This window comes from Poecilia reticulata, linkage group LG10 (genome assembly GCF_000633615.1).
Source record: "Poecilia reticulata strain Guanapo linkage group LG10, Guppy_female_1.0+MT, whole genome shotgun sequence".
In the NCBI taxonomy this organism is placed as follows: Eukaryota; Metazoa; Chordata; class Actinopteri; order Cyprinodontiformes; family Poeciliidae; genus Poecilia; species Poecilia reticulata.
In genome coordinates, this window is record NC_024340.1 from 24,937,331 (window position 1) to 24,956,174 (window position 18,844).

Genomic DNA, 18,844 nt, shown 5'->3' on the forward strand with positions numbered 1-18,844 from the left:
CTGTAATTCCCAAACAATTACTGTTTTTCCTGACTTACAAATATTAAAACTGCTTACTTTTTTGTGAGTCAGTTGATCAGCAGTTACAGCAATCTCAGATTAAATAATCAGAGAAATGTTTTGGTTAGAAAGTAAACCTAAATACTACTGAGTGAGCGATACTCAAATTTATATTTGCTCTTACATTTTAACCTACAAAGCTGTTTTTTGTTGTTTTGTTTGTATAAATAGAATCTACTGTATCTACTATACAGTGGTTGTTAAAACATTCTATTGCTAGTCATCTTGGTCTAGGAGGTATTTCACCACCAGTTTTAGCTCTATATAATGTGTCCCAAACTGTTTGGCCTCAAAAAAGTCAAGTTTGTTGTTCCGTTTTTACTTTCTCGCTGCTTTTGGTCTGCATTTAGCCTGGTGTAACTGTGAGTCACATTTATTTAGCATTTAAACTGCTTCTGTTACTTTGCTCTCGGTCAGGCCCTGCTGTGAGCAATTCAAACGTTTCATAGAGAAGTTTAGTTGCTGGGAACCTTCTGACTGGCATCTAGCACAGATATGATTCTGAAGTGCTCATTGTTACTTCACACAGCCAAAGAGTAAAATGGTGAGTGCAAATTAAGAAATTATGGCGACTGTCTGTGGAAAATTGAAATGATGATGGAGAACATTAGGCGACATGAAGTGAAAGATGACGGATGAAGGCAGAAGTCTGCTGAATTAGTTTAACGTCATTAAGTCTTTATTTCTTCCATGTTAGGACTATTAAGTCATAGCTTTCTTTCTCGGTTGCATCATCACACAGGAAGCAATGTTGTTACAACTAGCAAGATAAATTAAGTCTACACTTAGCGTAAATATGTTTCCATCGAGAGACAAGTAGAAAATGTGCAATGTTGTTTACTCTTTGTCTTGCAGTTTTTTCCAAAGTAGAACCAACTAGCTTCGACATATTCATCATACCTTTAGGTTGTGATAAAGTTTTAAATGTAACATTACACACATAAAAACAGGATATAAATGCATGCATGATAACATATAGCTGTCATGTTTGTCTGTCATTGGGTGCTTTGAAAAAAAGTGTTTTGTACCACTTGAACTTTTGTACATTCTGTTACAAAGACTTTGAAGTACGTTATTGGTATTTTTTTGTGAATGATCATTGAATAGTGGTGACATACAGGAAAAAGGATGCATTCTTTTTTTACATTTCATCCAAGTACAAACCTTAAAATTATTTGATTTGATCAAAGTATTTTATTTAACTTCCTTTGAGAAAATACATTGCAGACCTCCTTTTATCAGCAATTACAGCTGGAATTTTTTTCTAAGCTGGATTTTTACATGTAGAGACTGAAATTTTTGCCGATTCTGCTTTACAAAACAGCTGAAACTCCGTCAAATTGAATGGCAAGGATCTGTGAATGGTAATTTTCTTTTCAAGTCTGCACTGACAGAACTGTTCTTTTTTTTAAAGGTCTTTTTTGGCACTGGTGGCCTTTATTCATTAGTAGTCAAGCAGGCATTAGGGCAAAGAGAGATCGGGAAGACATGCAGTAATTGGTCCAGGCATGGAAATCGAACTTAGGACGGCTGCTTCGAGGACTGCAGTTTCAGCCTGGAGTGTCTGCTTCACAGCTGAGCCACATGACCGTTCTAACAAAGAAATATGTCTTGATCCAATCCATGCAGCTGTCATTCTGGCTGTACGTTCAGGGTTGTTTTCAGAGTGGAAGGAAAAATTAACTTCTATACATTTGAAAATCTAATTAGAAATAATAAAAATAAAGAAATAAATAATGTGAAATTTCTATTCTAAATTTCACTTTACCTCTCTGTCAGAATGTTGCTACACAAATCTGATTAAATGTGAGGGCTAAACGTGCCCTTGTTACCCAACCAAAGCGCTTGTCACATGGACGATTAAGTTGTCCCAATAAGCCAAGACAATGAGCCAGCATGCACCGGTCAGTGGAATGAGGTCACCGACAGTTGTGATGTAATTAAATGTACTTGTTTTTCATTTGCTGTGAAATGTCAACAAGTCCAGAGTGAGAAAGATATAACAGACATAAGGACTACTTATCACTGCATGTCACTTTTCTCTAATGGCAGACGTTCATGCCTGCCCTTAAACAGAGCCCTTGAATGCATTTAAAAGCACTTTTACATTTTGAGGACGCGTAAAAAAGCGTTTTGCAACTCAGTATGACAGGTTTTAGAGCATACTTTTTTCTAAATGCAAGTCCAAAAAGGTATAATTTTGTTTACGCACTCAAAAAGAAAGGGGCAGATTAAAGTCCCCCTTTCTCTGCTTCTCTTTGTTGTACAACTCCAAACTCATGTACAGCACTGTTGTTTATTCATTTTCCCAATCATTTCTATTTCATGGCTTGCATAATTCCTGAAGCAACAAAATCACTTGACATTTGAATAGAAATACAACTGTCATTTCACTATCTGGACTCTTTTTCCTCTCCACACTAATTGCTCCTGTCATTTCTGCTCAGTCTCTTTGTCACTTGGTTTGTTCTGTTATTAGCAGCTGAAAGCTGCTGATTTCCAAAGTACTCAAATAGATTTTTGTTTCTCACAATTTCACGGGAGGCTTTGAATTTTCTCCTTCTTTTGTTTCTTCAAAAGCTTCGGTTTTTCCCTCTCTTCTCTGTTCTTAGTACTTTTCCTTAACACTTTTCTTTTTCGCCCTCCAACACTTTTCGTCTTTCTAATTTCTTGATTTTGTGTTCAATATCCTGACAGAAAATTGGACAGGAAATAAATGAGAGAAAACCATTTGGGGAGCCTATTGGAAAGAGAAAACGATGTGAAAGATGGCACAATATTTTGATCAACAGACTGTCCAGTGAAGATTTTCCCTCTCATTAACTTGAAAAAAAAAAAAAATAACAGATTGAAGAGGAAGCACATTTTACGATGTTGGCTTTGAGCCACATTTTGGGTTTCTGGACATGTTCGGTGGAGAGAAGGGGGGGAAATGATGAATGAAGGGGGTTTTAAAAATAGAGCCATTGGGAGAAGAGTGGGGAAGTAAGCAGAAAGAAAATTATTTGTTAGATTCTGTTTAACGAGGCTTGCTGACTTGTTGTCATTGATTTGCCAGATCCTTACATAACTTACAGAACAAATAACAGTATTAACAGACTCCCCTTCCTGATTTTTTTTTTCTTTTTTTGAGAGTCCTTAGTCATTCTATATGTTACATCATTTTCATCTGTGAAATATAAAATATGAAGAAGTAGAAAATAAATTACAAATGGATCGACTTTTTGCCTGTAACTTCTTCTGTGTAGACATAAATAAAATGTAAAATACCTTTGCCTCAAAATATAGACAACTGTGTTCAGTAAAATGCATAGCTAGAGATTAAGCATAAAAAGATGGTGTTCTAAAGTGTATATTTTTAAATCGTTTGTTTTCACTTTTAAATCATTCAATTACTGTCAGTATAATGTGAAACTGGAACGCTTTGGTTTGAATTCCTCATCATTGCCCGTCTCTTGTCCCTGTCATGAGGTCCATCTCGGAGCAACTCGTTTTGGTGTTCTGTAAACGAGACTCTTCACACCTTCAGGTCGCAGAGCGTTTCACTCCGCTTCATTTATAACAGGAACATAAAATCTGCTCCGTCTGACTATCCGTACTTATTTTCTAGATATCTAAAAACGACTAGACTAGACCCGACTACATTTTGACTCTCCGGAATGGTAATTTGAGATATCTGAGCTTTACATTCTTTAGTAAGAATAATAATTCAAGATATCTTCAATTGTATTTTTGATGAGTCAAAATTCCTTTCCGGATATCTCAAATGATGTCACCGGATTTGTCGTTTGACGGGTTACATACAAGTAATTACAATTTAAGATATCTCGACATGTCTCGAATTACATTTTTAGATATCTTAAGAATTATGTGTAAGCCACTTGTGCTGCCACTGAGCTGTCCAAACAATTACACAATGAAACCAACAGGAGGGAGTTTAAACCTCCAAACCAAACGTCGATATCAAAGCCAAACCATGACTTGGAAATGGGTGAGGCAAGCCTTCACACATTTCTGTTTAGCATGCTTCAGTTCTTCTGATGCCTAACATTACAGTAATCTGATGCAGTGTATTTCTGGAAGCCACTCTCTCCTCCGCTGTATGTCCCGCTCACAAAGCTCATATATCAGCTTCAGCAGCTGCTGATCAGATCAGACGATGTAGCCTAAGGAGAGGCATAAAGATTGTTCGAGAGGAGAGAAAGGGAAGACATAGATGGAGAGGGGTAGTTTAAGAGACTATGGGGGGGAGATAAGGAAGGAAAGGAACTCGGCGATCTTCCAGAGTCATGAATAAAATGTGTAAAGTACACAGTAAAATTTTAATGCTGTTTAGTTTCCTCAGAGAGGCCAGATTTGCATCTTCATCCCCTTATTATGACATCTACGGTCAGCACTGCAGGCTTGGATATGCCTTTTGTAATGTTAATGTCAGTATTTGCACAAGCTCACAATTACCCACTTGTGAGCACACACACACACACGCACACGCACACACACGCACACACACACACACACACACACGCACACACCCCCACACACACACGCACCCACACATCCAATGAATGCTATTTTTTGCTGAGAGAAGCTGTTTGGATTGAAGCCAGTTCCGCTTTAGTTCCCCTATGGATCGATGTTCCTTCACTCCATTTTTCTGTCACAAACTTCCTTAAGGGTCTTTTATCATAGTAGATTTTATAACTATCAAATTAAAACAGAGGAAAAAAGGTCTGACCCAGCATGCTTGGTGACCACATGCACACGGTTTTTATAGAAATGAAATATGTTTCACTCGGCACTATGTTTTGAAAAGCAAAACATAGTGCAGCTTTAACAATCAGTTTACACTGACCACCCTCCTTTTCCGCAGTTACATCCTTTAACATCTGTAAACATCAAAGTTTGTAATGCAGTGACCAGAAGTCATGACATCATTTCATAGTAAAACCAGAGGGCATTGTAGCAGATGATTTGTTGTAAATGAAATCAAAGAGTGCAACAATATTGGCAAAGAAAGATCAGTGTAATAGAGATTAGAGCGGAGATAACAAACAGTTATTACTTTATGATGTGTTAATGATTCCCGTGCACAAAACGCACATATAAATTTCGAGGGAAAATTAATAGGTTTACATAATTCAGATCCTATTCAATATTCTGTTCCCTGTTTACACACTTCTATTTAATATGTACCACTTACCACTGACAAGCTCCACAGAAATATGCATGCCTGATTTAATCAAGTCTGGTATGCTATTAATGTAGTGCAATAAATAGTTTGAGCCAGAAGTAATGAATTAGATTATGAATGCTCTTCTGATGTGGACTCACTTCCTTACTGATGCGTTCCTATTCTTATTGTTGTTATYCTTACCGTGGCTTTCGGCTCCTYGGACCGAGTTTCACTTATTTGAGAAATYGGCTCTTCTTTGCTTTTTYATTACTTTATCTGAACACAATAGGGCTGATATGAGAGGCTCRTATCTTCTTCCAGATGATGTTTAATGAATGAGCGAGCATGACAACGGCCACATCTCAGAACATGAACTGAATTATATCATCCTCAGTTTGCAGTTAAGTCCTCCAATAATAAACTGACTATCCTGATAGTCAGTTTATTATTTGACTCAAGCGATGAAGCAGAGACACACCTGAAGGTTGCAGGACACCTGCCTCCGAGGCCTGGGTTTGAAGACCCCCGTCATAGAACATCGYCAGGAGTTTAGTGAAATCCATTCCTTAGCTGGAAATGTATACATTTATATATACCGTAAACATAGAAGTGAACCAAAACCTCCATGGTTTCTTGGATTCAAACTGTTGCTTTAGAGTTTCTTGTTCACAACCACAACACAGAAAAATCAGTTAATATCGCAAACTATACAAAAAAAAAAAAAGTCACAATATAGTAAAGCTTTAACAGCAAGCTTAACACCAGGAATGGGGTTTATCATGTACTTCCATTTCCTTATTATATGCTTTTTCCTTCTTTTCCTTTCATTTATTGGACATTGCAACCTAGTTTAATCTAAATCCTCTAGTTGCTAAAAAGCAAAACCACCTGATTAAAAATGCTTCCTTGCCATACCAGAACTGTGGAAAAGCATACTTGCATTGAACACCAATTAAAACGAGGCACAGTGGAATCAACTTGTGTGCAGTTTTACAAATAAGGAATCCCATTTACACTGACAGATTCAATCTATTTTAAATGATTTTTAATTAAATGCTTWAAAATAATCTGTCGAGTCATTCACGTATTTTGCTCCAGCGGAGCATTCCTAGCTTTGAACCAATGCGCTTTGATCAGTTTGACACTTGCTGCTGAACGTAGCAGCTCCACCTCTATCAAAGATTATATAATAATAAAGGCACAGTTTTATCTCCTCGTAATCTCTTTTAAAGGTTTGAATGACATTGGGRCAGTGTTGCTGTGAGCTAAGCAGGGTGTTAATGCTTCAGAGATGTGCACATTCAAATATTAATGGGAGACTTTTGTGAGGAAAGGTCATTCCTGTTACTTCAGCTGAATAATAATTGGGTCACCAGCAACTCTGTGATCCCCAAGTAACAGTAGCTTGTGTACAGTACAARGTCTTTGGTTAGACACTGCAGGTGAATGCGACACCGTAATGCCTCCAGGTCAGAGTTAACATAGCAACTGGTGCCGCAAATTACAGACTGCAGATGGTTGATGAATGAACAAGACACCGTAAGTGTTTATTCTATTGAATGTGAGTTAGATATGTCATTGAGGCAGAGTTTTCTACCTGTGTTCTGAAAATCCTGCGAATCACCAGGCTGTGAATAAGAAAAAAAGTATAGATTAGCAAAAACAAAGACAATTTTAGTAGGAAAGGAAATATGTACATTTATATTAGTTTCTAGCTTACTCTATTASATTTTATTTGCATGGAAATTACCCTGAGCATRAGTAGCAGTATGTACAACACTGTTGTACAGTTAACAGAATAGAAACTGAGGTAAATAGACAGTTAAACTTTTCCCTTAGTCCACAAGACCCAGAGGAATTTGAAGTATTGCACACTGGCCTTAGGGGCCCTTCAGGGAAACATGCTTTTACCAAACAAACCCACTCTTTCACACAYTTGTCCTTTTACACAACATTTTTTAAGAGCACAGATCCTGGTTTTTGTAGMCCAGAGTTGGACAMTTTTGTTTTAAGTTCATTTATATTAGTCAAATATAAAAACAATCTAGTAATCAATAATTTTTTACAATATTTTAAATATATTTTTACAAAAACAACTGCAACCGTATGAAGGACAAATTATTCAGAATACACKAATCTTAACCTATTTCTTATAGCCAGCAATCAAAACCACATATGACATAATTTCAAGTCTATCAATCCAATCAAATGTGGAAACCAGAGGGAAGATCATGCTCCTAACAAGTCAAGAAACCAATAACTGGACGGTCAAATATGTTTATGCMTATGGAAGTTCTTATTTTTACTAACAAATGTCAAAGCTAAAGAAAAAAAAATTGTAAATCTTTCACAATAACACAATAAGSAAAAAAGGTGTGTTTTCTTGCATACTGGCATGGTTTAAGGAGGTTATGGGGTTTTGTGAAACATATGCTTTAAACTCWTCTTTTCCCTGACTACATTTTCTTCACTTTCAGTTCAGTGCCATTTTAAATGGCAAGCTGAGCCACTGAGCCATTTCCTGACTGGATGTCTACACTTTGGTTTGCTATTCCACAGCCATGCCAACTCAAATATACCCTTGACACACTKTTAAGCACATCATTAATGTATGAGGAACCATATGTAACCTTTACAGCTCCATGCTAGCACACAGAAATTTGACATCACCATGTTGGGCAAACACAGCACCATATGGATGCTGGTAGTTCTTATGGGCAAAAATKTAAGCATTCAAGGCTTCTTGCTGGTCAGATGTAGGTTTTATATGGCAAGCTACATGACAACATTCATCTACAGTGAGATTTAAGGACTGTGCATCAAAAGAACAACAAACACACTTGCTCACAAGACAATAATCTAGTCTAAATCAGGTTATTTCCACTTATTATTTCCACTTATTCATTTGGTCTGACCATCATGTCTGAATATTTCAGTGTAGAGTTGGGAAAAGGGGGGCAGTTATTTATTTTTTGATTAATTTACAGTTAGATGCTGCATAAAATGTGACCTCAGACCAGACACAAGCAGCAGTCATGGTCAAACTAGCAAGTCTACATTAAAACTAAAGACTGTATAGATTTAGGTGAAATGATAAATTACATAACAGTAATTATATTTAAAAAAAAACATTTGAAACACCTTTATTTAACAGATAGTTTTCTAACAATGAAAACATGACATTTAAGATTATCATATTACATGAGACTACTAAAAAGAAAAGAAAATTATGCAGGGTTGTGGATTTTAATGGAAAGCATGTTTAATATTTAAAGGTTATGTGTGAAAGATATTTTTAATCTGACAAACCAGCRTCAACGGAACAATTTACTGAGATGTACTTGAATTCCTCATTGCCTTGGGCCAGYTCTGGTGCAGGGCATAAAATCAAAGTTTAATGTCAGACACACCTGACTTTTGAAGACGGGTAAGGTATGTTGAGCTGTATCTGGAATTTAAACCTTATACCTGTGTGCTCACGGTAGCGTAACACTACTGTCAACAGTCATGTCTGACCTCATCGGATCAGTGCATTATGACATTATTCAGAAGTTTTCCCTGATGCAACAGCATAGTTTAAGCTCTTCCAGAGTGTTTTGCTTTCCCAGCTGTGRAAAAAAAATTGCACATGTCTAGATGCTGACATTCAGTCCAATTCAGACAAAGTGCACGTGTATTATATATATCAGCATGCAGCTCAGTYCCATTGCTAGAAGATACTAAAGGCATTAAGTTGTGACTTTGGTAGTGCAAGATTGTTTTTGTTATGTTCCCTTATTTTGCTATCACTTAAGCAAAAGAAATGTATATATTTCTACGTACATTTATGTSGGATGGATAGTTGCATGCGTAGATATGAAGATGAGTAGATGTTTGTCTTTTTATCTTGCATCAAAAAGACAACACAATTACATATCATTTAAACTCCTGCCTTAATTCTCAAACCAGTCTGATTCGTCTCCTTCCTCTTTTTCCTCCTTTTTCATGTTTTATGCTGCRCCGCTGCTCGACCCGCACAATTTGCCCCGATTGTGTCTTAAATTACATGCCACATCAAATAAGGCCGCCTCRTAAGGCTGGCAGTGTAAGAGGGTGAATGTGTGAGTCCTCTGGTATTTTACCACCTTCTGAATCAAACTCGCATTAAATGGATCTTTGGGGTTAAGCTCGGCATTCAGAATGAGTAACACAGGCTTGTAATAGATCTGATGCATACCATACTGAATCATAATTACTAACCTTTCTTTCTTTTCTCTTCTCCTATTCTTCTCTGCCTTCTTCAATTATTTAAAGGAAGCAGAGGTGAGTAATGTCTTTGTTTAATTGAATGCTGTTTTTGTTTTACTTAATAATTTCAGACATTGCAGGTTTTGTCTGACACTTGCCTAAAGTCAAAGAGCTGGAGAAAAGTTACTGATTAAAATACAAGACAGAGTTGATATCTTGAAATCAAATTTAATGCCTGWTATGAAGTAGCTTGGCACTGCTAWGCATATTAAACTCTTGCTTCACTGGTTTTATGGATTTAATTCTTTCTACAGTTTAAAGTATTAGGCAGTTTTTCAACTCAACATTTTGTTTTGAGATTTAATGTGATGAGGAGCAAAAAGTTACACAAAATCAAAAKAAAAGAGAAAGGTACTTGTTTTCTTTTCTTTTTTTTYCCCCAATTAAAAATCAGAAAATTTKATATGCATTTACATTCAGACCTCCTAATGAAATCCAATCCAGCAGAATTACCAGCAGAATTMACCCAGTTAGATAGTTCACATATTTCCAAAGTTATTCTGAGTTTAAGTGTTTAAGACTSTTTTGTGCTTTCCCAAGAAGTTTGGTAGAGAACACCAGGGAACAGACAGCATAATGAAGCCTGAGGACACAGTTTTAAGTTTTTGGAAGGGAAATCGTTGAACATTTTGCAGAGAATACAGAACGAAAAGGGTTTGTCAGAACTCCAAACCTATCAAGACATGACTGATAACCGGACCAGGAGACTGTTCATCAGAGAATCAGCAAAAAGGTCGAAAGCAGCTCATGTAGAAAAATCTGCGAACAGAAAAACTATTAGTTGTTCCCTCCACAAATATGGCCTTAAGGAAGAATGTCAAGAAGAAAGTCTTTGTTCAAAGACAACCTTGAGAAGTCAATTATAAAATATAGTAGCTGACAAACCATGTAGGAAACACAGCAGACATGTGTTGGAATCTTCTTTTGATAGGATGACATGCAAAGTGAACTGTAGAAACGCATCCAATAAATACTTGCAGATCTAAATGCACCAAAAAGTGATAGGATTCACTCAGATGGGCTCAGTTCACTGCGCATAAAGTCCCACCAACACAGAGTTTTTAAGTTGTAAGATGGCAACGTGACATAGTTCAAAGCCTTGGAAAACGTTCACAAGGCTACTTCACTTACAGCCCACTGCAGGTGGTAAAGGGCAACTGAAGTTCAGCCAAACTGTTTAGTCTGTCGGGAATTAGCTGAGGAGTTTAGCAAATTTGGCTAATCCTCTTAGCGTGCATGCCATAGCTGACCCAGGCTGTGTAGCCATAATATCCTAGGTGAGCTCTTCCTTTTCGATGATTATGTAGAAGCAGTTTTTTAAATGTTGGTTGCATTTWAAATATTTTGCATTAAGACATTACATATAGAAGCATCTAAATATTCTCACAGGGATCTTGACTTATTCTGCATACTTTTACAGCAAGAAATATTGGTTAAGACCCAGCTATGGAGCTCATTGCATTTTACATTTTCTGTCTGAAACCTTTTGTTGAGTGTTTAGAGTTGTCATTTATAAAGTAATAAAGTAAGCATTTGCTCTATTTCAGCTTTTACCAGGATTTTTTTTATTTATTTCAGTCTTTCAGGCTTTTGGATTCAGTCATCCATCTCATCACACCAACCCCCTACTCACCCTCCACCACCATCTCTCTTATTCAATAATGAAGGAGATAGAGATCCCACTTTGAGACCCAGCAGGTTCCTCTGCCTCCATCACATCGTGTCACTGACACTGGCTGACTTCCCGCTGATAAACATATGGTTCGCTCTGGGAAATACTTGAACTTYAGACACCACTTCAAGTCTAGGAGTGTGTCTGTGCACTCACCCCCCTTTAAAAATAAAAAAAAAGAAAAAAAAGAACACTTTGTGAACTTTTTTATCAGAAAGRTTGACCTTATTAACCCTAGGTCACTGGAGACCATGAAAAAAAGAGGCTTTTAAAGCCAAGTCTAAAAACATTACACTTAAAAAAGGGTACTTTTTAATAACATTTCAAAGCTATTTAAAAAGCTTTGTAATCTGTTTGGACTGCAAGATATTAAAGTGTACACCTGTTTCACCAGCAGGTTGTCTACTTAAACTAATTCCTCAAACAGTATCACATATGGCACYTAAAATCTGTTTTCACTTGCACTTAATAAAAATGTAAAAAAAAAGCTAGTTACTGATTCTTTTTCACTTTGTAGGTTTGATTCGGCATCTTTACATGTGCACTAATGCAATAATGATATAAATGAAACTGAAGTTATCTCTGTTCTCAAAGAACAACTAAATCACTTATGTATTATGCTTGTTTCTATTGGGTTTTGTGCAGTGACATTCTTTATTCTTGGAGATATTTTTATAGCCTAGTTTCTTGTGTTTTCATTTAGGATGATTACTTCAAAAGCTGGGCTCCGGCCAAGTCTCTGGACCAAGGTAAGTTCATCTTTATGTGCAATTTACTCTGCCTGCTAAAAGTGTGTAACAAATAAAAACAAGAAATAAATCAGACCATGATTACAATTAAAACACTTAAAGTAATACAGTAAATCAGAAAGTGATACTACATTATCACTGTTTCCTCCAGTAAGAACATCTTGGGTTCAAGACCAGTCTGGGTTGGTCCAGGCTAACCTGTCACTCTGAGATGAAAGTACATTTGTTATATTAAGAAACACCTTTGGATCAACTGAGGCTCCAGCTTGCTTTAACTTTCCACAATTTTTAAATTGGATGGACAAATYCTTGTCCACAATGAAATTGGACAAGAAAAAAAGTAAAAAAATAAAAAATAAAAAAATTACAAAATTTTCATCTTTAGGCTTGACTGAAATTTGCAGATACCCACATGAACAAGTATCCACTGGATATTACAGTCAGAACAAATATTGACCCATTTGTCCTCAGTGGCAAGAAGTATATATGGAGGAGACCAAGTAAGGCTTTAAAACCTAAGAACACATATTTAGTCATTCACCCATTTATTCACACATTCATATGCTGATGGTGGTAAGCTACTGGATAGTAGACACAGCTGCCCTGGCAGTCTGACCGAAGCTCTGACCCACCAGCAGGCAAAGCGGGTGAAGTGTCTTGCCCAAGGACACGGTGACAGACAGGTGGAGCAGGGATCAAATCGGCAACGGGGTGAACTCCTACCACCATTCTAGTACAAATAATCAATTAAAAGCCTTGAATTACTGACATATACGCTCAAGATGACTTCGAGTAAACACATTTTAACAGTTTATATAGATAAGAAATATTGGTTGACTATTAACCCTTGTGCGTGCGAGGACTGAGGCAAACGATACAAGTTTTACGAGTGTGGGGTCGGTTGGACCCCATTTGTAAACACGAGGGCTAAGAATTAGCCGATTCTTGGTTGATAGAAGCGCAACGTTTTGTGTGTGTGTTGTGCTTATCGTGTTGGACTATAGAATAAATACCGAGCTCTCAAGTGTGTACTCTTCTTGGAATCYACAGTAACTCTCAACTAAACTCAGTGATTACAAAAATCAACTCCCTCACACCCCAACTCTCAATCTCATCTTCACACTCGCAGTTTGGTGGTTTGTGGAGGCTTTAATTGAACTGCAGCTCTCTGAACAGCATTCCAGACTTTAAAACCTCCCACCACTGAGCTCATTCTGTTCTTTGCTGGCTTGCTTTTGCATATCTAGCACACTAACTGCAACTCTTCAGGGAAAGACTTGCTGAGCAGGTTTATCTGGGCCAGCTCCTCGTGGATACTGAGACTAATGAGAACAGCCTCGCCTCGGTGCGTCAAAATCCGGTGTTGCTCTTAGAGATGACTGAAAGGAAAAGGTAACGCACACCCTCCTAACTGGGGTCTAAACACACATGAGGAAAAAGAATAAAGCCTTTGTGCCAAAGTCATTGAGGTGTGAAGTCAGATTTAGATGCTAAAAGATTCACTTATTCAGATATTTGTGACTGTGGAAGCAGTGTTTTGCTTTTCATTAAGGCAAAGACAAAACATAGCCTGTTTTATTTAGGTTTTATCTACAGAGACAGAAATCTGGCACAGGTATGACACTAAATTCACTATCTTTGTACTGACATCAGTCTGACAAAAGAATTGAACAGCTTCCAATATGATCACCTTGATTAAAACTGCTACATTCTCATTTAATTCAAACCCCAGTGCCAGCTGACAGGACTGTCCTGTTTTTACACTTGGAAAATGTACAACTTCAATCCAGATCAGTGGCCACAAGAGTAAAAATGCAAATGTGCAAAGTGTCGTGGTTAAAGTTTAGCGGCCCCTTGGTAATATCAAAATACTGAAAAAAAATGTAAACTAAAATAAAAAGCATGGCAGGAGAGGACTGATGGTAAATATGTGCAGGGAAATGTGAATAAAGTTTATTTAATAATGAAGAGAGCAGGTGGAAAATAAGACGTATGAAATGATAACAAAAAGGAGAAATTCCCTCAAGCTCTTGGCTAACAAAAAAAAGACATTTGAATAAAATACCACCAGAAAAATTTAAATATCATATTTTTAAATAAACATGAAAATTGGGAAATTAAGTTTTCCTGCCAACAGCGAGAGCAAATGTGACATTCACTGCTTTGGGTGAAACAAATGACATAAAACCATTTGGATGTGTCTCTAGTTTTGTGTATTTTAGTTTTTTTATATAGAATATGTTACAATAATGAGGTCATGTGCTGTTTTTTTATATGTTTATATGTCTATGTGTTCAGTACATTAATATTGTATAGGCATTGTTCTAGATGTTTATTTACATTTTTCCTACGTTTTGTTTTGGATACGTTTTTTGGCATAATTTCTTTTGTTTTTATTTATTGATTTATTAATGTGTGAAACATTGAACTGCTGTTTCTGTAAAGGGTTTAGGTCATTAACATCTTCACGCCATTTTGTCTCATCACCTTCCTAAGTTATAGTCATAAACAAATGATGCTTCAACTTAAACAGTTCCACATCATTTACTCTTCTCATGTCAAATTGTAGTTAATGATATTACTTATGGAAATAATCAGCCCAAATCTCCTTTTTTTATTTAATTTAATTGTATTAYTTTTAGAAATAAGATTTTTGTGTGTAAACATTATTTATTGGAGGCACGTAGGCACTTCTTCCTACAGTATTTAGAAGTAGAAAGTAGAAAATTACTTTGTTGAGTTGTTGGTTGTCAAAGCTGGTAAAAMATGTACAAGGTGATGTTTAGCGGTCGGCATGAAATGATGTATGTGTTGGGACGGCTCCRACAAAGTGGGTGCAAAAAATGGGGAAAGGCTAAAGACAGCACCCATCCACAAGGCTGACAATAATTCCATTAAATTATGAGATGTGCTTTGACTACAGGCACTGTTTGAAATTTTCAAAAAATTTCGCATTCAAATAAAATAAACTATTTTAAATATTATTTTACTGCCAATAAAACAAAAGAGCAAAGTCTCTCAGCTGCATAACGCCAAACCATTGACAACCCAAAGTACTGACTATATTTACTTTGCGTCGTGTCAGATTCAAATTTGTTCAAGCAACATTTTTTCTTCTCATGTCCAACTGAGCAGCAAAAACTTCTAATACATTTTAGTGCTTCTACTTTCTGCCCTGCTTCTTAACCTACTGCAGATTAAAAAAAAATACTGCAGCACTCTGAGATCCTAATAATTATTTCAGAGAATTCGGTCATATTATATCAGCCAGATCCCAAGACAGTTTTGTTCAACAAAAACCCAATGAGCAATAAACATTAGTCTTCATTTAACAGTTGGGGGAGACTGTAAAGATTTACTTTGAGAAATTTCTTCTTATGTAGTTTAATCTATMATTTTAAATATTCTAATCATTTCCAGAGATTGTTTGAAATTATTTTTGAAAGTTCTGTAACAGACAACTTCTCAGCCCCTAACCAGCCCCAACACATACAATATTTCACATGCACATGAGCGACTGTGACAATTTGTCAGGATGTAGTGAGATGAGACGGAGACATCTGTGCATCCATCTAATGAGTCTGTCCATGCATAACTCTGTGCCAATTATATAGATGATAACATAAGGCCTAAAAATAATCTTATGAGTCTTGCATTTGCTGTGCTGTTTGTGCTGCACTGCTACGACGTGACTGCTGCAGAACTGAAACCACTCTCTGCAGTTGCTGCTTCCCACACAAACGGCACAGCTGGGAGTAATGGATGGCAAAACAATTAGACATTGAAAAAGTTAGACATCAGTCAGACAATCTGTTCCCCCTATGGGAGAATTTTCTGGTATCCTGGCATGCTTTTACAGTAGCTTCCATTATTAGTCAAGTGGTACTGTAGGCGTCACACTCCAGCTCTTTAAAATCTACATGCATCTGGATTTTGGATGTAAAACGATTCGTGATGTAGGTAATGTCAGAATACTTTTAACAAAATTGGCCATCAKTTTTTCTTTTTTTTTCTTTTTTTAAGCTGGGTTATTTTAGTCAGAACACAACATTAAAAAGCAATAGTCCAGCTTCCAGGAATGATGGTACTCTTGCTTCACAACTGTTACATTTTAAGGAAGTTTTTTCAATATAATGTACCCTRTTATTCTTTACATTTCTTATAATTTGATGTGTTGAAACTGTATCGATAAGTGTGACATTTTGATTAGAAGTCCGTTCAGGCCCAYGGATGCAGGCATTAATCAGCAGYTGCTGATTTCAGTTCGATTAATGAATCCATGGTTGCCCTTGGAGACTAATCAGCAACTGCAGGAAAGTTGATGRTGAAACTCCAGTCCACTGGATCAATCACTAAGCAATTAATTTGTTCTCCTTAGTTGCATAAACAGTTTTGATGGCATCACAAACTTCCTGATTTCTAGCAATCAATTCCTGCTCTGATAAATTAGTTATTCAGACGTTTTTTCAGACAGTTATTGGAGTGACAGGTTTATTTGTAAGGCTGTAATAAAATTGAAATGAACCTAATATAATAAAAAAACAAAATGAAACCTTGACTTCCTCTGCTAGTGTAAAAGGAAACATCCGTTATCTGGGATCCAGCTAATGATTATGTTGGTGATTTTGTCAGTTACTCCTCTCATGCATCAACCACAGCTCATTAACATCTTAAGAGGACTGAAACCATCTGTGAAATTGAGCCTTGCAGGCATTGTTTGCTCCTTTTACACAATAGTGCATTTGCTATGTCCATCTTAACCAGTGATTATCCAGTGTCAATTTGAAATAATATTGTTAAAAAGTCATCAAGRTCAAGTTATAACGCCAGGCTTTATAAACTGCATGACTAAAAATGCATACTCTGCATTTTTGCATATAATGGTAGATTTATTGACGTATCAAAGCAAGAATTGGCTTATTTTAGTTCTAACTGTGTTTGTGTTTGCCTCATTTTGAGTAATGCTGTAAAGCATTGCTTAATGCAAAGTAAAAAGTAAACATTGAATAATAAACAAAAAGTAAATATTACTGTTTGTAAAGAGCCTTATTGCCCATTTTGAAAAAAGTTTTGGAGTATTTTTTTATAATTTCTCTTTAGGAAGTCGAAGTTAGCATCAACAGGGATGTTAGCAAAATGTGGCTAACTGTTTGTATAGCTGAGATAGAAAAATGTAAAAAGTATTTATAAACTAACAAAGCTCAAACCAAATGTGTTTTTTTGTGTGTTTTTTTTTCTTTTTATTCATTTACAAAGTAAGTAGCTACATGCTGCAGGACATTAGAAAGTAGTTAATGAAAACTATTATGAGGCATTGCTTTAAAAGAATGGCAACAACTGCTTGGACTGTTTGGTCCTGGAGCAACCATGTTGGTAGGATGAGGAACTCTGTGAATAGTTGAGCTAATAAGCTTTAATAGAGTGTAAACATATATTCTTTCATAAAACAGGGGTGTCAAATTTGGCCAAAGCACCTTTGAGAAGATTGTCACTAAGAAACTGCAAAGAAAACAAAGGTCTTAAACCTCCACTCTTTTCAGTAGCAGCACCCAGAACAGACACACTAATATGACTCTTGTACCAAGCTTACCCAATAATGGTACTTATGCTCCATTGGTTGGCTTATTAGCTATCAAATTCTCTACATTAAGCTTTCTGCTCGCACAATCGTCTAGGTCTATTCTCATTTGTGACAATGATATTCCCCTCAGCGAAACAAGCTCATAAAGATAAGTTGCTCAATAATACATTCTTAATTAACCTGGATAAAAGAGCGGATGTCTCTTAGGATGCCTGTCACAAATCATGTAACAGAATAGGAGAAATCCAGCGTTTCTGTATGAAATCTAAGAACATGAGGAAATAAACACTGCCCTGTTATAAGCGACTCAAAATGAATAAGACGGGGCCGAAAAAATAATGAACAAACTGAGATCAATTTGACAAAAAGAAATGGCCATAAAGTTCCAAAAGGAGGAAATTGCAATTCAAAATTAGCCATTGCCTTGAGTACTTAGTAAGAAATAAAGAATGAGTCCCCATCAGAAGACAACTATCATGAAGGATTATCATAATTTATAGATAGATGTGTGGTATAGTTTAGTTAATTTCATATTGGCTCTTAACCATAAAATTAATTTATTTATACCCATCAATTTTTAAAATAATAAATTACATATTCACAAGCTTAAACAATGGAGGACACAGAGAGATGGGCGTTATTGAGCTGGAAGTACAGGCCCTAGTTTGAGTTCATGTCAGCTGAAGATGGCAGTGTCAAAGTTTGTTGTACCCTCTGTTATGGCGACAAAATGCTATTGTTAGACTCTTGAAAATTGSGGAAACAGAATAATGACAGTAATTTTTGTAGCCTATTTTTCTCATCCAGCAGTTTAAAGGCCTCAACATAATTCAGCCAAAGCCTAACAGTCAATGCGCAGGAACATTGTTGCGGATGGTTCGTATTTGCAAACACTTTTCATACAACGGTGCAGACTACCTGGGGGACACCCGTCCCTCTTCAGTATACATCACGCACTACCCTACCTTCGTCCTCTTTTTGCTTTCAAAGAGATCTGCAGACTGCCTCCTCCGTAAACGACGATATTACAATTTCTGTCCATCAGATAACCATTTACTAGTCTTATTTTTATTGGAGTTATTCAGATAAGAATGGTACATTCTTACATTCTTACATTCTTACATTGCTTCGGATAACTGCTCATCAAAAATATCCATATCTCCTGCCGATACAAAAGCCTGAAAGTGGAAGCGGAATAGTTGAAGAGAAATATCAACATGGCTGTCTGGGTGCATTTCCACAAAAAAGCACAGCAACAAAATTATGACCAATCAGACAACACTTTAAATAGTTYGATCTGGGCGAACAAAATGGCGCAATTT

General features: G+C 36.5%; 1 protein-coding gene across 1 annotated transcript in view; it reads left to right on the forward strand.

Moving 5' to 3' along the window:
* Window positions 1–18,844, forward strand: part of spock1 (SPARC (osteonectin), cwcv and kazal like domains proteoglycan 1) — a 117,090-nt gene that overhangs the window by 52,125 nt on the left and 46,121 nt on the right. The window contains exons 3-4 of the mRNA XM_008420231.2: window positions 9,527–9,535; window positions 11,896–11,941. Of these exons, the coding sequence (XP_008418453.1) occupies window positions 9,527–9,535; window positions 11,896–11,941 (55 nt within the window). The remainder of the gene's footprint in view (window positions 1–9,526; window positions 9,536–11,895; window positions 11,942–18,844) is intronic.